Source organism: Mirounga leonina, unplaced genomic scaffold, assembly GCF_011800145.1.
Source record: "Mirounga leonina isolate KUSES-001 unplaced genomic scaffold, KU_Mleo_1.0 Mir_101595, whole genome shotgun sequence".
NCBI classification, from domain to species: domain Eukaryota; kingdom Metazoa; phylum Chordata; class Mammalia; order Carnivora; family Phocidae; genus Mirounga; species Mirounga leonina.
The window spans coordinates 918458-942485 of NW_023270158.1; the positions used below are offsets into that span (position 1 = coordinate 918458).

The 24028-nt window shown below is 38.0% G+C and overlaps 1 protein-coding gene across 2 annotated transcripts in view; it reads right to left on the reverse strand.

Annotated features, from left to right (window-relative positions):
* Positions 1–11748: 11748 nt before the first annotated feature.
* FANCB (FA complementation group B) overlaps positions 11749–24028 on the reverse strand; it is a 28399-nt gene continuing 16119 nt past the window's right edge. Inside the window, exons 5-9 of one of the 2 annotated variants that reach the window (XM_034999684.1) lie at positions 17245–17373; positions 14808–14974; positions 13297–13748; positions 12941–13178; positions 11749–12422 (exon numbers count right to left, since the gene is read on the reverse strand). In XM_034999684.1, the coding sequence (XP_034855575.1) occupies positions 12011–12422; positions 12941–13178; positions 13297–13748; positions 14808–14974; positions 17245–17373 (1398 nt within the window). In that variant the 3' untranslated portion in view covers positions 11749–12010. The remainder of the gene's footprint in view (positions 12423–12940; positions 13179–13296; positions 13749–14807; positions 14975–17244; positions 17374–24028) is intronic. The other variant, XM_034999691.1, reaches the window with a different exon arrangement.

Here is a 24028-nt window from a genome sequence, read left to right on the forward strand (position 1 = left end):
CAGTGGAGCTCCCAGGTATGGGAGCAGGGAAGCTGGCTGCAGAGACGGAGCGGAGGAGCGGGCTCTCAGCTCGGGGTTGCCATAAACCGGGATCCGCGGCACAGTCGGGCCCCTGATCCTCCAGCAGGGACCCAGCAAGCGGCAGATCCGGGGAGACTCACCTTGTTCCCCCGAGAGGAGAGGTGCGGGAGTGCACCGCAGGGATCTGCTGGGTTTGGAGACTCCGCACAGGTCGGGTGCCAGATAGAAACGCGCGATCACAGGCCGGGTGAGCACGGAGTGCGGCCGGAGACCGGGGAGACGGGAGGGACTGACTGCTTTTCTCTGGGGGCTCACTGAGGAGCAGGGCCCCGAGTTCTCGTCTCCTCCGAGGCAGAGATTGGGAGGCCGCCATTTTCACTCTCGGCCTCCAAAGCTGTACGGAAAGTTTGCAGGGAACAAGAGCTCCCGAGAGCAAACCCCAGCAGATTACTTAGCCCGGACTGGGCAAGGGCGGGGCAATTCCGCCTCCGGCAGAGACATTTGGAAACCACGGCTACAGGCCCCTCCCCCAGAAGATCAGCGAGAACAGCCAGCCAAGACCAAGTTGACCGATCAATGAGAACGGCAGAACTCCAGCGCTAGGGGAGTACTGCACATAGAATCCATGGCTTTTTTACCATGATTCTGTAGTCTTTCAAAGTTAATTTTTTTTAACGGTCTTTTTTTTTTTTTTGGAATTTTTCTTTTTCCCTTTTTCAACCAACATCTTATCAATCCCTTTTTTAAAAAACATTTTTATTTTTCATTTTTAGTCATATTCTATCCCTTCATAGTAGTTACCCGTATTTTTGGCATATATATATGTTGTTCTCTCTTTAGAATTTTGAGATAATTTCTTCTAACAGATCAAAATATACCCTAAATCTCTAGTGTATGGTTTTTTCCTACTCCCCTGCCTGATCACATTCTCTCCCTTTATTTTTTTTTAATCCTCTTCTTTCTTTTTTAAAACAACTTCGTATCAATTCCTTTTATAAATTTTTTTATAATTTCCATCTTTACAGTCATATTCCACCCCTTCATCATATCAACCCTTATTTTTGTACATATATGTTTTTTTTTTCTTTAAAATTTTGGGAGGCACTTTCTTCTAACAGACCAAAATACACCCAAAATCTAGTATGTGGCACTGATCTATATACCAGCCTGATCATATTTGATCATATTTCTTTTTTTTTTGGTTTTGTTCTGTTTTTGTTTGTTTTTATCTTTTTTTCTATTTCTTTTTTCTCTCTTTCCCTTTCTTTTCCCACTGCTTCAGGTCTTTTCTGATTTGTTTAGAGTATATTTTCTGGGGACGTTGTTACCCTGTTAGCATTTTGTTCTCTCACTAATCTATTCTCCTCTGGACAAAATGACAAGACGGAAAAAATCACCTCAACAGAAAGAACAAGAGGTAGTACTGACTGCCAGGGACCTACTCAATACAGACATTAGTACGATGTCAGATCTAGAGTTCAGAATCATGACTTTAAAGATACTAGCTGGGCTTGAAAAAAGCATGGAAGTTATTAGAGAAACCCTTTCTGGAGAAGTAAAAGAACTAAAATCTAACCAAGTCGAAATCAAAAAGGCTCTTAATGAGGTGAAATAAAAAATGGGGGCGCTAACTGCTAGGATAAACGAGGCAGAAGAGAGAATCAGTGATAAAGACCAAATGATGGAAAACAAAGAAGCTGAGAAAAAGAGAGATAACAACTACTGGATCACAAGGGCAGAATTCGAGAGATAAGTGATACCATAAGACAAAACAACATTAGAATAATTGGGATCCCAGAAGAAGAAAAAAGAGAAAGAGGGGCAGAAGGTATAATGGAGCAAATTATAGCAGAGAACTTCTCTAATTTGGGAATGGAAACAGGCATCAAAATCCAGGAAACACAGAGAACCCCTCTCAAAATCAATAAAAATAGGTCAACACCCTGACATCTAATAGTAAAACTTACAAGTCTCAGCGACAAAGTGAAAATCCTGAAAGCAGCTCGGGAGAAGAGATATGTAACCTACAATGGTAGAAACATTAGATTGGTAACAGACCTATCCACAGAGACCTGGCAGGCCAGAAAGGACTGGCAGGATATATTCAGAGCACTAAATGAGAAAAATATGCAGCCAAGAATACTATATCCAGCTAGGCTGTCATTGAAAATAGAAGGAGAGATAAAAAGCTTCCAGGACAAACAAAAACTAAAGGAATTTGCAAACACGAAACCAGCCCTACAAGAAATACTGAAAGGGGTCCTCTAAGCAAAGAGAGACCCTAAAAGCAACACAGACCAGAAAGGAACACAGACAATATACAGTAACAGTCACCTTACAGGCAATACAATGGCACTAAATTCATACCTTTCAATAGTTACCCTGAATGTAAATGGGCTAAATGCCCCAATCAAAAGACCCAGGCTATCAGACTGGATTAAAAAACAAGACCCATCGATATGCTGTCTGCAAGAAACTCATTTTAGACCCAAAGACACCCCCAGATTGAAAGTGAAGGGGTGGAAAACCATTTACCATGCTAATGGACAGCAAAAGAAAGCTGGGGTGGCAATCCTTATATCAGACAAATTAGACTTTAAACCAAAGACTGTAATAAGAGATGAGAAAGGACACTATATCTACTTAAAGGGTGTATCCCACAAGAAGATCTAACAATTGTAAATATCTATGCCCCTAACATGGGAGCAGCCAATTATATAAGGCAATTAATAACAAAAGCAAAGAAACACATCAACAACAATACAGTAATAGTGGGGGACTTTAACACCCCCCTCACTGAAATGGACAGATCATCTAAGCAAAAGATCAACAAGGAAATAAAGACTTTAAATGACACACTGGACCAAATGGACTTCACAGACCTATTCAGAACATTCCATCCCAAAGCAACGGAATACACATTCTTCTCTAGTGCCCATGGAACATTCTCCAGAATAGATCACATCCTAGGTCATAAATCAGGTCTCAACCAGTACCAAAAGATTGGGATCATTCCCTGCCTATTTTCAGACCACAATTCTTTGAAACTAGAACTCAATCACAAGAGGAAAGTTGGAAAGAACTCAAATACATGGAGGCTAAAGAGCATCCTACTAAAGAATGAATTGGTTGGTCAACCAGGAAATTAAAGAAGGATTAAAAAAATTCATGGAAACCAATGAAAACACCACTATTCAAAATCTTTGGGATGCAGCAAAGGCAGTTCTAAGAGGAAAGTATATAGCAATACAAGCCTTTCTCAAGAAACAAGAAAGGTCTCGAGTACACAACCTAACCCTACACCTAAAGGAGCTGGAGAAAGAACAGCAAATAAAGCCTAAACCCAGCAGGAGAAGAGAAATCATAAAGATCAGAGCAGAACTCAATGAAATAGAAAGTAAAAGAACAGTAGAACAGATCAACGAAACTAGGAGCTGGTTCTTTGAAAGAATTAACAAGATGGATAAACCCCTGGCCAGACTTATCAAAAAGAAAAGAGAAATGACCCAAATCAACAAAATCATGAATGAAAGAGGAGAGATCCCAACCAACACCAAAGAAATACAAACAATTATAAGAACATATTATGAGCAACTCTATGCCAGCAAATTAGATAACCTGGAAGAAATGGAGGCATTCCTAGAGATGTATCAACTACCAAAACTGAACCAGGAAGAAAGAGAAAACCTGAACAGACCTATAACCACTAAGGAAATTGAAGCAGTCATCAAAAATCTCCCAACAAACAAGAGCCCAGGGCCAGATGGCTTCCCAGGGGAATTCTACCAAACATTTCAAGAAGAATTAATACCTATTCTTCTGAAACTGTTCCAAAAAATAGAAAGGGAAGGAAAACTTCCAAACTCGTTTTATGAGGCCAGCATTACCTTGATCCCAAAACCAGACAAAGACCCCATCAAAAAGGAGAATTACAGACCAATATCCCTGATGAACATGGATGCAAAAATTCTCACCAAAATACTAGCCAATAGGATCCAACAGTACATTAAAAAGATTATTCACCACGACCAAGTGGGATTTATCCCTGGGCTGCAAGGTTGGTTCAACATCTGCAAATCAATCAACGTGATACAATACATTAACAAAAGAAAGAACAAGAATCCTATGATCCTCTCAATAGATGCAGAAAAAGCTTTTGACAAAGTACAGCATCCTTTCTTGATCAAAACTCTTCAGAGTATAGGCATAGAGGGTACATACCTCAATATCATAAAAGCCATCTATGAAAAACCTACAGTGAATATTATTCGCAATGGGGAAAAACTGAGAGCTTTCCCCCTAAGGTCAGGAACATGGCAGGGATGTCCACTATCACCACTGCTATTCAACACAGTACTAGAAGTCCTAGCCACAGCAATCAGACAACAAAAAGAAATCAAAGGCATCCCAATCGGCAAAGAAGAAGTCAAACTCTCACTCTTTGCAGATGATATGATACTTTATGTGGAAAACCCCAAAGACTCCACCCCAAAACTGCTAGAACTCATACAGGAATTCAGTAAAGTGGCAGGATATAAAATCAATGCACAGAAGTCAGTGGCATTCCTATACACCAACAACAAGACAGAAGAAAGAGAAATTAAGGAGTCAATTCCATTTACAATTGCACCCAAAACCAAAAGATACCTACGAATAAATCTAACCAAAGAGGCAAAGGATCTGTACTCAGAAAACTATAAAATACTCATGAAAGAAACTGAGGAAGACACAAAGAAATGGAAAAACGTTCCATGCTCATGGACTGGAAGAACAAATATTGTGAAGATGTCAATGCTACCTAGAGCAATCTACACATTCAATGCAATCCCCATCAAAATACCATCCACTTTTTTCAAAGAAATGGAACAAATATTCCTAAAATTTGTATGGAACCAGAAAAGACCCCGAATAGCCAGAGGAATGTTGAAAAAGAAAAGCAAAGCTGGCAGCATCACAATTCCGGACTTCCAGCTCTATTACAAAGCTGTCATCATCAAGACAGCATGGTACTGGCACAAAAACAGACACATAGATCAATGGAACAGAATAGAGAGCCCAGAAACGGACCCTCAACTCTATGGTCAACTAATCTTTGACAAAGCAGGAAAGAATGTCCAATGGAAAAAAGACAGTCTCTTCAACAAATGGTGTTGGGAAAATTGGATAGCCACATGCAGAAGAATGAAACTGGACCATTTCCTTACACCACACACAAAAATAGACTCCAAATGGTTGAAAGACCTCAATGTGAGACAGGAGTCCATCAAAAATCTAAAGGAGAACACAGGCAGCAACCTCTTCGACCTCAGCCGCAGCAACTTCTTCCTAGAAACATCACCAAAGGCAAGGGAAGCAAGGGCAAAAATGAACTATTGGGACTTCATCAAGATAAAAAGCTTTTGCAAAGCAAAGGAAACAGTCAACAAAACCAAAAGACAACCGACAGAATGAGAGAAGATATTTGCAAATGACATATCAGATAAAGGGCTAGTATCCAAAATCTATAAAGAACTTATCAAACTCAACACCCAAAGAACAAAGAATCCAATCAAGAAATGGGCAGAAGACATGAACAGACATTTTTCCAAAGAAGACATCCAAATGGCCAACAGACACATGAAAAAGTGCTCAACATCGCTCGGCATCAGGGAAATCCAAATCAAAACCTCAATGAGATACCACCTCACACCCGTCAGAATGGCTAAAATTAACAAGTCAGGAAACGACAGATGTTGGCGGGGATGCGGAGAAAGGGGAACCCTCCTACACTGTTGGTGGGAATGCAAGCTGGTGCAGCCACTCTGGAAAACAGTATGGAGGTTCCTCAAAAAGTTGAAAATAGAGCTACCATACGATCCAGCAATTGCACTACTGGGTATTTACCCCAAAGATACAAAAGTAGGGATCCGAAAGGGTTCGTGCACCCCGATGTTTATAGCGGCAATGTCCACAATAGCCAAACTGTGGAAAGAGCCAAGATGTCCATCGACAGATGAATGGATAAAGAATAGGTGGTATATATACACAATGGAATATTATGCAGCCATCAAAAGGAATGAGATCTTGCCATTTGCAGCGACGTGGATGGAACTGGAGGGTATTATGCTGAGCGAAAGAAGTCAAACAGAGAAAGACATGTATCATATGACCTCACTGATATGAGGAATTCTTAATCTCAGGAAACAAACTGAGGGTTGCTGGAGTGGGGGGTGGGGTGGGAGGGAGGGGGTGACTGGGTGATAGACACTGGGGAGGGTATGTGTTCTGGTAAGTGCTGTGAATTGTGCAAGACTACTGAATCTCAGATCTGTACCTCTGAAACAAATAATGCAATATATGTTAAGGAAAAAAAAAAGATGAAGATAGCAGGAGGGGAAGAATGAAGGGGGGGAAATCGGAGAGTGAGATGAACCATGAGAGACGATGGGCTCTGAAAAACAAACTGAGGGTTCTAGAGGGGAGGGGGGTGGGAGGATGGGTTAGCCTGGTGATGGGTATTAAAGAGGGCACGTTCTGCATGGAGCACTGGGTGTTATGCACAAACAATGAATCATGGAACACTACATCTAAAACTAATGATGTAATATATGGGGATTAACAGAACAATAAAAAAATTTTTAAAAAAAAGATAAAACTCAGCAGGGGCCATCAATTAACTCTAAGAACTTGTCCACCACAGGACTGAAGATAACATGGACTGCATTTTCCCTGATATTTCAATTATATGAACAAATTTATATTTTTGTTGATTTGTACATCTCTTTTATTTTTTTCCTCAGAGATAATTTCAATGTGATCTTCTAATCTTTTTTTTTTTTAACAATAGGTGCATTTTGTTAACATAAAACTGTCAGAGTATATGGCACTGTTTTATTACAAACTGACTTTATAAGCCAAAAGGCTTTATAATTATTTTTCCTACTATTTATAGTTCCAGGCTAATTCTTTCCCCTTCCAGGTGGCCACCAGCTACAGGAAACACCAGACCATCTGCACAAAATCCCACCTCCCCTTCTCTGGTCCAACACATGTACTACATGTTCACTTTCTCTGACAATTTTGCAGATTATCAAGAATACATTTATTTGGTCCTGGCTCCTTTCAGATGCTACTGCCTGGCCTCACTCCCAATGTTTTTACTACATTTACCGGAATCTTTTGAGTGTGAGAGCATATTTGTTTCCTGCCTGAATAACTTATAAGAGGATTTTATTATTGCACTTGACATAACCAAATTACTTAGTAATTCTAAACCTTAAAGCATCTCATCAGGCTTACAAAAACTACACTAAAAATTCCCATCATATATCTTTTTTTAAATGAGGTTAGAATGAATGAAGTTAGAAAAGGTTATCTTTTGTTCCTTAGTATATGTTAAAAGGTAACCACTCATGTTCTAGTACATTTATTTGTTACCTTTGAAAAAGCTACAAGCTCTAAATTAATAACGCTGTGCATCTCTTTTGATATAGCAGTACTACTCTATTTCCAAAACAGTCCCATAATATCAAATCTGTTTTTCCTAGCACAAAGACTCTTAGAAAGTCAAAATTGATAAAGGCTTCTTTCTCTTCCTACTGGAGAGGATACAGCTAGGGTTATAAACACAATAGATATAGTCCTTACATGTATAATCTTACCTTCGTGTCAACTCTAATTCAATTAAAAGTTTTTTACAACTTAAAAATAAAAAGCAAAATTTGATTAAAAAATAAAACAGGAAACATGAGAAAGGTTAAATAATCTGACACAAATCTCTAACCCACTGAGGAAGGCATCATTGAGCAAGTGGCCTGGTGTAATACCAGAGGGAAGCTGAGCTAAGGAACAGAGAAAAGATAAAGAATTTTTTAAAAATTAAAGCTTATCTCAGATATAAACTACTATCAGGTACAAACTAAACTGATTTTAAACTAAAAAAAAAAAAAATCAAAAACAAAACCCAGAAAAGCCAGGGAGCCACTGCCCAGAAAGGAAAGGTGCATGTGGGGCAAGGAGTAGGTAGCTCTTTCCCACTCTTCCTTCAGCAAGCACAAGCATCCTGTTTCTGCAGTAAACTGTTCCTGTCCTGGGAGTCCACATGTCCAACAGTCAGTTCTGTTCTCTGGAATTCTTTTTCCCCCTCACATGTCTAGCAGTGAGGAATGTTTTCAGGTGCAATTAACCAAAATCTTGATTTCGGTTAGAAGCAATTTTTTTTTTTCTGAAGTAATAAAGTAGTCCCAGGAAAGGGTGGGATTTAGGTTTGATTCAGCGGCACAATAAAACAATTTTGCAGGCTGTACTGTCAGATTCATTCTAACACCTAATTTCCCGTGATTTTTAAATTAGGGCCACCCACTTCCAGCAGGACAGAAGAGCCTCGTCCTCACCAAAACCCCAAGTTGTTTTAGGCCCTCAGTCCAATTAGGCCCAATTTAGGTCTTGTGCTCATCCCAGGCCCATAGCAGCTTCCAGGCAAATGTCTTACATTAACTGGCTTAGACTATTCAGGACTAAGCTCTGGAACTGGGGATAGGGTCTACCTTCCCAATCACATGAGCTGTAGAAAGAAGCTTCCTGACCAAAATGAGAGTTCTGGTACAAGAAAAGGAAGAAATCAATGTGGAAAAGGCAATCAACAGAGTGCATCACACTCTTTTCCGACTCCTGATTGACTGGATATCTAGTGATAAATGTTTTAGCTGATGGCATGCTTTACTGGCCCATAACACTGCTTGTACTTTTGGGGTAAGTGACTGCTGCTGTGAGGACATGGGTAATTAAAGATAAAGTTTAAAGATACTAAATAATTTTCCTAGCTGAACTCAGAACCATTAGGCTGGCCTCAGTTATGCACAGAGAAAAGGGGAACAGTGAGGGCAGAGAAGGTTTCTGACTTTCTGCCCTTATGACCGACCACTCACTATCTGACAGTGCCTGCTATCCTACTGAATAAAAAGGCAAGACAGGATTATTGAAATAAGATCCCAGAAAGGGGCCAGACCAACGGCACAGTGAAGATACTGAACAGTAGGATTTTTATAGGAGAGGGCGATTTTGCTGAGGCAGAAAGCAATTCAAGTAACAGATCCAGGCAACTCAAAAAGGGAAAACAGAACGAACCAGAGGATTCAATTAAGTACACAGTTTATGGGTCAGCATTCTTTCCATTACACCATACTGGCTTTGGCATTAGAAGCCTTTCTCCAGATGGGGTTACCTAAGGAATAGTTTTCACTCTCAAATTCTTAGAATGGAAAATAATGTTTCCACAAGTTTGAATATAAGGAAGAAAAAGGACACCTCTCAATATCTGGTACTGTCCAAGTTCTAGGCAAGAGAGAGAAAGCATTACATAGGTTTCTAGCTTGGACAGTTGATGTTTTTGCCTTAATTGGGAAGAGCAGGCAGAGAAGTAAGTTAATTAGATCTTTTCTAAGACTGGGAAAAAACTGAGCATTCAATTTTATATGGTATAAAGAGATGTTATCAGGACAATAAAAGATTCACTTATATATTAGAATTCTAAAAGGATCTGCTCATTTTGAAAATCTTTGTAACAAGGGTGTATAGCATTAACTTGCTTAGGTGCACTCCCTTAATTTGGTCTAACATTTTGTTCATACTGGGGACAATACTAATAATTACACTTTATGGGTTGCTGTAAGGATGTAATCACACATATGTATGGATATGGATATTTGCTTGTATGTGTTTTTCAAGCTTACTGTTTGGCATATAGTTGGCCATCAATAAATATTACATTTCTTCCCCCTCCCTCATCCTAGTCACCAAACTGAATAACATCATAAGCTGGCTTGCATGCATTCCTTAGTTAAGGGATCAGGAGGACAACAAAAAGTTTTGTGTCTGAAAACTGTGGTGTGCTCTGTTCTAAAACAAGGCTCATTTTCACTTCAGTGTGGATTTGGGAGAAGCATGTTTTTGAGGGGAACAGATTCATGACCAGGACAGTGGTCAGGGGAATGTGCTTACGGGTACATGCAAACACTACTGAATCATGAGAGAGTGGCAAGGGCATCATTCCCTCAAACTTCGGCTGTTCTTACTTGTAGTGGGTAGGAAAAATATACTGGAATACAAAACTCACTTGCAAAGAGGTTATTTGATGTATATAGATGAATACATTTTGGTTGCTTTTATAGATAAAAAAGAAGCAACATGCTTTTTTTGTATTATCCTAACTTTCCTACAGATAAACTATTATAATTAAATTCTGTTTACTTTTTGACAGCCTCCATTTTTCAACTTAGTTCCCACATTTTATACATGGTTGTTGTTTCAGAACATGTCACGGGCAGTTTCAATGTACCTACTGACACATACCGCTTCCAGATCTCCATAATTAATCCTGAAATTATACCATTTCCATTTCCAGAAAGTCTGAAATCTTTTCTATCGACATTTCAAAGAAATAGAGCTGTAAGGTTCTATCTCCATTTGTAATGGATTACAAAAACAAGAGGTAGCATATTATACGGACAATCATAAAAAGAAAATAATAACCTGTATTTTCTAAACCCCATCTGCAACACCAGATCATTAAGCACGAGCATTTTGAAGGCATGGCGGGAATTAGCACTTCAGAGCTGCAAGCATGAATTGCCACTTTTTATAATCATCTGTTTCTTTCAACTCAGATCAAAACTTCCAACTCACTTAAGGATTTTAGAGCAAAAAGAATCAGAAACATTCCTTTTGGCCCATATCCTTTTGTGTCTTCCCCTCTCCTGACATTCTCTTATTACTCCAGCATTCTTATTTTTCCAAAAAGAATAGGTTAAATTTTTACCCTTTTGAAATGTCTCGTTGGACCCCTTAAAAAAAAAATCACTTTTTTTTTTTTTAAAGATTTTATTTATTTGACAGAGAGAGACACAGCGAGAAAGGGAACACAAGCAGGGGGAGTGGGAGAGGGAGAAGCAGGCTTCCCACGGAGCAGGGAGCCCAATGCGGGGCTCGATCCCAGGACGCTGGGATCATGACCTGAGCCGAAGGCAGACACTTAACGACTGAGCCACCCAGGCGCCCCTAAAAATCACTTTTTAACTGTTAAGTGAATTTCCACTTATTTTTAAATTTCTCAGTCCCTAAGGAGCATCATATTCTTTAAGTTACTTTAGTTAGAATTCTATATTTTAGCTTTGCCCAGAGTTGGAATTACAAATGGCTTAAAGGCATTTTCAATTTTTTTCAAATAGTGGCCTATGCGGTATGCTTAGCTTTTTGAAAGAAATAGGCTTTTCAGAGAAACGCCCTAAAATTTTCATATTCCTATAGACTTACACAATTTCAGAGAAGCTCTCTAATAAAATTTAAATTAACAAGGGGTTCAAAGATTTTCATTTTAATGGTCTCACCCAGACACTCCACGATTTCAATTTCCACAGGAGCTTGATGTTTACAGAAACTTGTGAATCCTAATAACCTTATCTGTTTGAAGCTAATTTTTATATGCTAGGTTTTACTAAACAGGATACAATAAAAGGACTATTTAAGTTTTTTGAAGATTTAGACCAAAATACTGTTAGATCACTTCTGCCTTCACTTAAGTGGTAACTCTAAGGCAGGATTTCTCAACCTTGGCATTACTGACATTTTGGGCAGGATCATTCTTTGCTGTGGGAGCTGTCCTGTGCACAGTAGAATGTTTAGCAGCATCCCTGGTCTCCACCCACTAGATGCAAATAGCACCCCAACCTCACCCTCCCCAACCCCAATTACTTCTCACAACCCCCCAAAAAATGTCTCCAGACACCGCCAAATGCCCCTGGGTGGGGAGTGGGGGCAGAAGGAAGCAAAATGGCCCCGGGTTGAGAACTGCTGCGCTAAGGCATGCTATTTTGTGCATCAATACCTACAATTCTACAAGCTTCAATCTTTATTTTTGCAAAGGAAGCATATAATGTAAAATGAAAACAAATCTGGAACCAAAATGTCCTGGCAGAGAAAACATATGTTAAAATAAATCAAATTAAGATTATAATTATAAACCAGCCAGTTTCTGGGCAGCAAGGTCTGATCTCAGCTGAACCTCAGCTAATTTCAAAGTCATTTCTCTATAAAGAGCACCACTCACTTTTAGGTCCGTCCCCAATATTTGCTTCTTTTCTCTCTGAAGTTCTTTTCTGTAGGACTGGATGTTTTCCTCTCTGTCTGATAAAGCCACCACACCACTACTCTTTTCTTTGCTTGCTTCACAACTTTGCACCAAGTTGTTTTCAACCTTAACTAAGGCAGAAGAAAGAGAACCAAGGATAACCAGTTCCTTCTCCAAAGTTAACGCCAAATGATTAATTAGGGAATCGACACTTCCGAATTTTAGATTTTTGAAGAAACAGTTTATAGGGAGAGCTCTGATGAGATTATGAAGGCACTGGAACAAAACTGTTTGATTCCTGGAATAAAAAACCAAACATAACATTATAAAACTTGGGACAGCACAAAGCAGTTGTATACAACTTACTATAGTAATTAATACTCATTTATAAATCCTCTCATGATGAATAGAACCAATAATGCATGCATGTGATCTTTGATATAATTCAGACTGTAGCAATCAAATATACATATTCTATACCAAGTCAGTTGATGTTCAGCACTTGCTTCATGATTAATTTTCTCTCTGAGTAATAAGATTAATATTATATTTTTTAAAATGTCATTGCAGGAGAAAGGTAAGTAGAAATCTTAAAATAACTATTAGGCCCTAATCAACCAAAAAAAAAAGCCCAAAACAAACACCAAGTTAAAACAGCTCTAGTTTCCACATGAGGCCACCTGTCCACTGAGGCTATACCAGGCAATGACCTGGACATGTCCCACAATGACACAGATCTCTACTGTGGAGATGGCTCTTGGACCACACACATACGCACTAACTTCTCTGGACATACTCCAATTTGATAGGCATTACCTGGAATAGACTATTAAAATCCCTTCAAATGGTGTTTTTTGTTTCCACTTGAAGAGTGTCCCATAGAAACTTCCTGGCATTTTGCAAAAGCAAATTTCGGGAAATTCTCTGATTTCTTCACACTTCATGTGTTCTAGGAGCCATGTCTTCATTAAAGTCAGAGAATAGCTGGGTGATGTGATTTGAAAACAAGTTTTGTTAAACACTGTGAGAAGTGCAAACAGATCCTCCATGTGTTCTACAAGAAAAACATGTCACAAGCTCTGTCATTAAACTGTCCATTATCAAGTAAAAAGAGTTCTTGAAATTTTCTAAGTCAATTAGGTATACGATTAAAAAGTACCGACAAAAATTACCTATAGGTGTCTTCTTTGGAAATACCAGCAGGTATTGCCTACTTGAAAGGTCTTCTAGACTTAAAAAAAGGCTGCCGCACTGAGTATAATGACCTTCTGAGTTACCATTTCCCCTCTCCCTAATTTGTAGCAGCACAGTGCAACAAAAATTACGGAATGCTAGAAGTGGTGAAAGAGATGTTACAGCAGTGATGACCTGTACACACTCTTTCTCAGATGACTGTTCACAAAAAAAGCTTTCGTCTTCCTTTTCCTCTTCCTCTCCCTCTTCCTCACTGTCAACAGCCAACTTGATCCTTTTTGCCTCTGATCCTATTTCACATGGCACTGAGCATGGTGCTGGGAAAAAATCCCTAGTCAACTTGATAACCCTATTTTGACACTTAATAAGCCGACGGCTGGAGCTATGAGCTTGATCCATTAACAGTGATAAAGTCACATGATTCAGGGACCTGTAAAAAATCCAGAGTTGAGTCTTAAAGCTCATTCTTTAAAATAAAAGAGATGATTAAATGCTACACAAACAACAAAAAATTTCTCTTTTCCTAGGAAACATCATTTCAAACATAAAGTATATCAGAAAATCAAGTATATAAACCAAACACATTTTTAAAGATCCTGTAATAGCACTTTTCTTGAAACAGGAAAGCAAAAACATTGTAAATATGTTGAACTGCAGGAAAATAACTTCCTTGAGAGAAAGGAATGGTAAAATAATGCTGGATTTTACTTTTGAGGTAGGTTCTCCCCCTTCTTTTTAAACAAGAAAAACAATACTCATTTTTTAAAGAGTTTATTTTGGCAATAGTTTAGAATGCAAATAACTCTAAAGTAAAAACTCTATTTTATACTCCCCTAAATAACTTGAATAAAATCTGCTTTTTAATACAGAACATTGTTTATCCCTCAGCAATGATACTGTCTGGGATATGATATTGTGAAAATTAATTTCACCTGTTTCTATTTACATTTTTTAATATGGCTAATTAGAACATTTAAAATTGCTTATGTGGGACTGGGTGATAGACACTGGGGAGTGTATGTGCTCTGGTAAGCGCTGTGAATTGTGCAAGACTGTTGAATCTCAGATCTGTACCTCTGAAACAAATAATGCAATATATATTAAGAAAAAAAAAAAAAGAAGAAGAAGAAGAAGGTAGCGGGAGGGGAAGAATGAAGTGGGGGAAATCGGAGGGGTAGACGAACCATGAGAGACGATGGACTCTGAAAAACAAACAGGGTTCTAGAGGGGAGGGGGGTGGGAGGATGGGTTGGCCTGGTGGTGGGTATTTAGGAGGGCACATTCTGCATGGAGCACTGGGTGTTGTGCACAAGCAATGAATCATGGAACACTTCATCTAAAACTAATGTTGTAATGTAAGGGGATTAACATAAGAATAAAAAAATTAAAAAAAAAAAAAAATAAATAAAATTGCTTATGTGGCTTACATTATATTTCTGTGGGACAGTGCTATTCTAGACCATCAAGATAATGTTATCATGATACTTACAGCTTCAAAGAAGATGTGGTTGTCACTCCAACAACCAAGCTGTCATCTATTACATGATACCATATCTTCTTTACTAGCTGTTCTGAATCTTGAAAACTGTCTGGTATCCTTTCATCAAAGGTACAGACAGGATTTTCTTCTTTACCACAAAGAGTAAAAAGATGTGCCTTATAGAAAAACATGTTAAATAACTGATTACCAAAAAAAACCTACCAAATGTGGCGAAACTACAAAAATAATGTAAGTCAGCTTTTCGTCAGGCCTTATAGCTTATATATCTTAAATTGTCACCTATAATATTGTACGTTACAGATTATATATCACTAAAACAAAATTTATAGAACTTATATGTAATTAACTATCTATTCAGATCAAGAAGCATGGCTTGATTGGAAACAAGATGAGGTATCCAAAACAGAGCCAGCAAAGACATAAACTTGGAATCCATTTTGAAAAAATTCTGACAGTATGTGTCCCAGGCATGCTGAAAACAATCCAATCATTATTAAAGTGACTTGTACTAAACCTATAACTGTAAAATTTTGTCCAAATAAAACTGATTACCTTTGGACTGCTGATCAATTATGGCTAAAATTGTATTCTTAAAGTCCAGGCCATACTCATTCATTTCCATGCACATATGGATTTATAATAACAATAGAAATGGTGGGAGGAGGAGGAGTAATAACCATAATAATTCACAACACTTACTGAATGCTTACTATGTGTCAGGCACTGTTCTTAATGTCGCTCGTGATTCAATTTGCTTAACCTTCACACAAAAAAACCCCTAGTACCCTAGGTCGGTAATATTATCTACACTTTCCAGATAAGGAGAACAAGACAAAAGGAAGCTAAGTACCTTGCCCAAAGTCGCCCAGCTAGCAAATGGCAGAGCTGGGATTTGAACCAAAGCCAACTGGTTCCAGAGCCCATGCTCTATCTTAACAACTACTCTATCCTGCCCTTCTATGTGGGCAGTAATTACTGAAAAAAGATATGGGCATTTACATTCTAGTGGACTAAACAACTTCCTAGGAATCTGATGCTTCTGCCAGTAGCTGTGAGCTCTGAGACAGGCCATTCATTCGAAACCTGGGGAAATTTTTGCTACCTGCCAGAATTGTTTTTAAAATTAATCACATAAACAGCCCCAAATGGTGCCTTGCACACAGTAGTTTCAGTGCAGTCACTTTTAAACATTTCTTCCCCTTTTCTAATATTGGCAAAATCAGGGTGTCTGGGTGGCTTAGTCGGTTCAGCATCCAACTCATGATTTTGGCTTAGGTCATGATCTCAGGGATGTGAGATCAAGCCCCGCGCTGGGCTCTGTGCTGGTCATGGAGCCTGCTTAAGATTCTCTCTCTCCCATTACCTCTGCCCTTCCTCTCTCTCTCCTGCTCTAAAATAATAATAATAATAATAATAATACTGGCAAAATAGTTGGGGTGAGGTGGCGAAGGGAAATGGGGAGACTTTTAAAAATGACCTTCATGAGCTTTCCCAAGAGATTGGTACTGTAATACGGAAATGCAACATGATGTGCTTTTGTTATGATTCTCACATTAACGGAATCCTATTTTGGACCCAAGTCCTCATATTGCTAAGACTGAAATACAGACACAAGGCATAGACTGCTATGAGAATGGTCAATCTAGAAGAAAATCAGAGCTAGGCACTAAGGTGACTTGAGGGAAAAAACTTACTGGATTAAATTTCTCTATGCTAGCTTTTCTTGATTTATTTGTAACTTTGCTATGTTGTCTTTGTATGGAATTAATGTGCATAAATACTATTTTTTATGAAGTCAGGGAGCTTTTGCTAACTTTCTACATTACTGTACTGACATAAGCAACTGCAAGGTACCTAAAGAGGTTCTTATGCTGGTCAACCACAAGAAAAATGAGAGTAAAATTATAAAAGGCAGATACAAACACTAAAAAAGCATAGCAATTTAGGGGCATTAACCAGAAGAATAAATACCCTTAGAAATGAACATTGCAACAGACAAAAAGAACAATTATAATACTGATGAAATTACATATTCATCAATGAAAGGTTGAATAATATGCTGCATATTCTGTTTAAGGAGTCAGAAAGTACATAATTCACCTAGGGGTAATTTCTATGCAAATCATACAAATAAAAAAAGTTTAATAGTTAAATCTTTTGAACAAGAGGACTTGTTCCCCAAGGTTCCTGATTACTGAGATTTTAATATCCTACAGAATAATTTGCAAATTGGTAAAATATTGGCTCCTTAATCAAATATTTTCAAGTCATGAAAGTCCAGCATTATAATCTCTGCCACTTTGCTTCTTGGATCCATTAAGTGGCATTTTCTAAAATATCCAAATATTCCAATTTAAGTAATGCTTCAATAACTTGTAGATTTTCAATTCATAAAATGATAAAATGGTCACATGATTAATTTTACCTTCTCTGCACTTGACGTACTATCATCTTTCCCTTGAACCAGGTTTATTAAAGTTTTGTAAGATTTTGAAATAATTTTTTTCTTAAGCAAGAGATGCTGCTGCAATTCCTGAATAGAAGCCAAACCAACCTATAAAATAGAAAGAAAAACCACTGCCAGAGACATTTCAAATGAAATCTGATGATACCGTTAATTCAGAAAGTACTTTCTCCAAATTTGCTTATTAATTCATTTTTCTGTAGAAAGGCAGAGAATACTTCTCAGAGCAAAACTATTTTCTTCACAAATTTTAAGTAATTATAAAGGAAACGAACATAGCAAGTAACTGCAATAGAGTTTATGTACCCCATTACAAGAATGCCAATTTATTAGCATGCATTTCCCCACTGAATTAAGCAATCAATCGATACAAATATGGATGTCTAATCAATATGAATAAAAATCAAGGGCTACCAACACTCCTACCCCCACAGGTAAACTATTTTTCTTGTTGAAATAATTTCTGCTTCAAAAAGCAAAGACATCATTATGAGTAGAAATGGTCACTTTTAATTTGATACTATTTGAAATCCTGTTCATACAACATCTATAGCAAATTTTAAAGATAACACATAGCCCCCAAACTGCCACAAGTTTATTTTTGTGCTAATAAACTCAGTGTTAAGGTGGGCTCTTAACTACAGGAAACAAACAAAACTTGGCTCTGAGCTGGGTAGGCAGCAATCCATTCCTTTTATTATAGCAGATAAACAGATTTCACTACCAAGGATGAAACATTCATGAAATGTATTTTGCTACTGAAAATATAAAGTCGTATCACTGAACTGATAGAAGTGGTTTCATTTCAGATGGATATCTGAGACTGTTTAAGTATTAATCCAGCTTTTAATCTAACTTGTTTTTCTAGATTGAAAACATAAAATGCATCCTGTTTTTTAATCCCTTTCTTTCAAATTACAGTTTAAGTCAGGTAAATTCCTTTAACTTCTTATTGGTGAACAAAAGCTGGAAAGTGAAGACTGAATTATATCTTACCTCACTGCACAAAATAGGTAAAGTGTCTAGCTAATATTTTAAAACTTCATCTGTTGACCTATTTCTGTGGGCTCCACATTATTCACACTCATTCGCTGAGTAATTTGTGACTTAGGGAAAGGGAGCTGTACACATCAGAGTGGGGGAGCCAAATCGGAGAATGCTGAGGGGTAAGGAGTAGAAGAGAGGAATATGTGGGCAGACTGACAATGAAGGCACTCTCAAAAATTATGTGTGTTCTCTCTTCCCTACTCTCTTCAAAACACCCCCCGCCCCACTCCAGGACTAAATGGTGAATCACTAGACTACTTAAATATTCTATTTTGTGAAGTTTTGTTATAAAGCTATAAAAATAACCATATGATAAAACATTCAAACGGCATAAAAATACTTCTCAACTTCTATTTCTAGACCTTCAATTCCATTTGCATAGCCAACAGATTGTTTACCTTTCCAGAACTTTTCTATGTGTATGTTAAGGAATGCTTTCTTTCTCCTCACTACAAACAAGCAAATAAAACATAACCCAAACCAAATACGGGAGCATACTGTACTGCAGAACACCAAACCTTGCTTTTTGGTCTTTTTATTGTGATCTCTCTCATACACGCAGAAAAGGGCATAATACAAAAAACAGTTTACAAACTAATAATGAAGTCAACACCCAAGGAACCATGTGCAGTCAGCACAGTCACGAACTTCTCTTTTTCCAATAGAGGCAACACTACTCTGGCCTTTTAAGGTAACTTCCTTGTTTGTCTTCATAATTTTACCATCACTGTATCTCCTAAAGAATATTTTTAGTTTTTTGTGTTTTGCTTTTGAACCTTTTATGAATGGAGCCATTCTGTTTGTGTTAGGTTTTTAGAGTCATCCCATTTGTCGCCAGGAGCTGTAGTCTGTGACTTTCACTGCTCTGTAGTATTCCATCATATGACCATACCAGCTCGCTTCTCCATTCTCCTGCTGATGGACATCTGGGTTATGTCCAGGCATGCATGGACTATTACAAACAGTGCTGTTGTGAACATTCCTGTACATGTGCACAAGTTTCTCCAAGGTCCTGGTCTCCCCATTTCCCCTCCAACTGGTTCCCTTCCAACCAGGTGGAAAACAAATTCCATAGGGGAAAGAACGGTGAGACAGACACTGGTTCTAGCTCTGCCTGTCCTTAACCTTTCTGGTTATTTGTTTCCTCACATGTAAAATGGAGGAGGAGGGGTAGACTTGTTAATCTCCAAAAGACCTTCCAGGGGATGGTGGGTGGCTCAGTTGGTTAAGCGTCATGATCCCAGGGTCCCGGAATTGAGCCCCATGTCGGGCTCCTTGCTCAGTGGGGAGTGTGCTTCTCCCTCTCCCTCTCCCCCCCTACCCTGCTCATACCCCCTCTCTCTTTCTCTCAAATAAATAAATAAAATCTTAAAAAATAAAATAAAAATAAAATAAAAGGCCTTCCAATGCTTGGAAATATTTTTATCCAACTTAGGAGCTAGTGATAACACGTGGATACTTGGAACAAAATGGACATGCAACTCTTATTCACCACTTCCATATGCTCCTGCCTTCTCTCTGTGTTTCTTTCTTATTTTCCTTCTATGAATCTGTGCTACCTTCTGAGCAAGTTTTTTTAGGATTTTATCTTTATTTTTTTTATTATGTTCAGTTAGCCATTGTATAGTACATCATTAGTTTTTGATATAGTGTTCAGTGATTCATTAGTTGCATATAACACCCAGTACTCATCATAGCACATGCCCTCCTAATTTTTGTAACACAGTTTGGCTTGCTTCTTTGCTCTGCATCTCTTTGAGTCAACTCTTAAATTCACCTGATGAGATTTTTTTATTTCAATGTATTTTTCACTCATAGATACGCTATTTGGTTATTTCCTGTGAATAATTGCTCATGATGCCTTATTTCTTTATGTGCTTATTCTGTGAGTGGTTCATTTTCTTTGAAAAACTACTTGTGAGATTTATAAGAGGCCTAGGATAAAATGTATATTTTGAGAGAGGATGGGATGTTTGTTTCTGCCAGTTGTCTAGAGTACTACTGCTTTAGTTTAAACACAAACGCTCCCAGGCAAAAGTAGCAACAGTGTTCTCTGGGTTCTCTCTGAGTTCCAGCCTTTACAGTTTGGCCTGATAACTTATTCTTACATTTTCAGCATTCTGAAGCTTTTAGGGAGATTTTAAAAACATATTTCAACTATGATTTTAACTTGTTTTTATCAGAAGAGTTGGTCCAAATAAATTAGGTAACACATTAGTAGAGGTGGAACTTCTAAAAGTCATGCTTTCATAAATTATTTTGGCAACATTTCTAAATCAGTATAAAGATCTACCTTATTTTTTTTGACAGCTGCATACTATTCCATAGTTCAAGGATATTATAACTGATCTACCAAACTCCTAATGATGGATATTTAAAATGACTGAATTTTGTTGTCCTTAAATACTACATAAACAGCCCTATAAAATCATCTTTACTGTACAAGTATATCCTTAGAATAGATTTCCAGAAGTAAAACTGCGAGAGTAAAAAGATATGTCCAATTCACATTAGCAATAACAAGTTTCCTTCTGAGGAGGTTGAGCCACTTTACATTCTCAAGAATACTGTTTCAGAATGCATATTCACATTAAGGAAATTCATCCTTTGTCACTTGTTACAATTTCTATTTACATAACTTGTCTTTTTATATATTTTACTTTGTTCAGAGAACAAAAGTTTTTAATGTAATTGATCTTTCCCTTTATGGGAAATCATCTTAAGGGCAGTTAGGGGGAAGAGATTCCTTATGTACAGAGGGAGGAACATCAGAATAACATCAGACCTATCCACAGAGATCTGGCAAGCCAGAAAGGGCTGGTAAGACATATTCAGGGTACTAAATGAGAAGAACATGCAGCCAAGAATACTCTATCTGGCAAGGCTGTCATTTAGAATGGATGGAGAGATACAGAGCTTCCAGGACTGGGAGAAACTGAAAGAATATATGACCACTAAGCCAGCCCTGCAAGAAATATTAAGAGGGGTTCCAAAAAAGGAGAAAGACCCCGAGAGTGATATAGAACAGAAATTTACAGAGACAATCTATAGAAACAAGGACTTCACAGGCAACATGATGACAATAATCTTTCAATAATCACTCTCAACATGAACAGCCTAAATGCTCCCATAAAATGGCACAGGGTTGCAGATTGGATAAAAAGACAGAACCCATCCATATACTGTCTACAAGAGACTCAATTTGAACCTAAAGATACATCCAGACTGAAAGTGAAGGGATGGAGAACCATCTTTCATGCCAACGGACCCCAAAAGAAAGCTGGGGTAGCAATTCTCATATCAGACAAATTAGATTTTAAGCTAAAGACTGTAGTTAGAGATACAGAAGGACACTATATCATTCTTAAAGGGTCTATCCAACAAGAAGATCTAACAATTGTAAATATCTATGACCCCAGCATGGGAGCAGCCAACTACATAAGCCAACTGTTAACCAAAATAAAGAGACATATTGATAATAATACGTTAATAGTAGGCGACCTTAACACTCCACTCTCAGCAACAGACAGATCATCTAAGCAGAAAATCAACAAAGAAACAAGAGCTTTGAATGACACACTGGACCAGATGGATCTCATAGATATATACAGAACATTCCACCCTGAAACAACAGAATACTCATTCTTCTCGAGCGCACATGGAACTTTCTCCAGAATAGACCACATACTGGGTCACAAATCAGGTCTCAACCGATACCAAAAGATTGCGATTATTCCCTGCATATTCTCAGACCACAATGCTTTGAAACTGGAACTCAATCACAAGAAAAAGTCTGGAAGAAATTCAAACACTTGGAAGCTAAAGACCATCCTGCTCAAGGACATCTGGGTCAACCAGGAAATCAAAGAACTTAAACAATTCATGGAATCCAATGAGAACGAAAACACATCAGTCCAAAACCTATGGGAAACGGCAAAGGTGGTCCTAAGGGGGAAATACATAGCCATCCAAGCCTCACTCAAAAAAAATAGAAAAACCCTGAATACACAAACTATCTTTACACCTTAAAGAACTGGAGAATCAACAACAAATTAAGCCTAACCCACACACGAGAAGGGAAATAATTAAGATGAGAACAGAGATCAATGAATTAGAAACCACAAATACAATAGAACACATCAACGAAAATAGAAGCTGGTTCTTTGAAAGAGTTAATAAGATCAATAAACCACTGGCCAGACTTATCCAAAAGAAAAGAGAAAGGACCCAAATTAATAAATTTATGAATGAAAGAGGAGAAATCACAACTACCATCAAGGAAATAGAAATAATTATCAGAAATTATTATCAACAACTATATGCTAATAAATTAAGCAACTTGGAAGAAATGGATGCATTCCTGGAAACCTATAAACTACCAAGACTGAAACAGGAAGAAGTTGATAACCTGAATAGACCACTAACCAGTAATGAGATTGAAGCAGAGATTGGAGGGTATGTAATATGGTGAGTGCTGTGAATTGTGCAAGACTGTTGAATCTCAGATCTGTACCTCTGAAACAAATAATGCAATATATGTTATGAAAAAAAAAAAAAGAAGAAGAAGGTAGCGGGAGGGGAAGAATGAAGGGGGGAAATCGGAGGGTGAGACGAACCATGAGAGACGATGGACTCTGAAAAACAAACTGAGGGTTCTAGAGGGGAGGGGGGTGGGAGGATGGGTTAGCCTGGTGATGGGTATTAAAGAGGGCACGTTCAGCATGGAGCACTGGGTGTTATGCACAAACAATGAATCATGGAACACTACATCAAAAACTAATGATCTAATGTATGGTGATTAACATAACAATAAAAAATTAAAAACAAAAAAACCTCCCAAAAAACAAGAGTCCAGGGCCTGATGGATTCCCTGGGGAATTCTACCAAACATTCAAAGAAGAAATACCTATTCTACTGAAGCTGTTTCAAAAATCAGAACCAGAAGGAAAGCTTCCAGACTCCCTTCTATGAGGCCAGCATTACCTTAATCCCCAAACCAGGCAAAGACTCCATCATAAAGGAGAATTTCAGGCAATATCCCTGATGACTATGGATGCCAAAATTCTCAAGATCCTAGCTAACTGGATCCAACAGTACATTAAAAGGATCATCCACCATGACCAAGTGGGATTTATCACTGGGATGCAAGGGTCATTCAACATTCGCAAATCAATCATTGTGATAGAACACATTAATAAGAGGAGGGAGAAGAACCATATGGTCCTCTCAATTGATGCAGAAAAAGCATTTGACAAAATACAGCATTGTTCCTGATTAAAGCTCTTCAGAGTATAGGGATAGAGGGAACATTCCTCAAGTTCATAAAATCCATCTATGACAAACCCACAGCGAATATCATCCTCAATGGGGAAAAGCTGAGAGCCTTTCCCTTAAGATCAGGAACATGACAAGGATGCCCACTCTCACCACTATTGTTCGATATAGTACTAGAAGTCCTAGCAACAGCAATCAGACAACAAAAAGAAATAAAAGGTATTCAAATTGGCAAAGAATAGTCAAACTCTCTCTCTTCACAGATGACATGATACTTTATGTGGAAAACCCAAAAGACTCCACCCCCAAATTACTAGAACTCATCCAGCAATTCAGTCATGTGGCAGGATACAAAATCAATGCACAGAAATCAGTTGCTTTCTTATACACTAACAATGTAACTATAGAAAGAGAAATTAGAGAA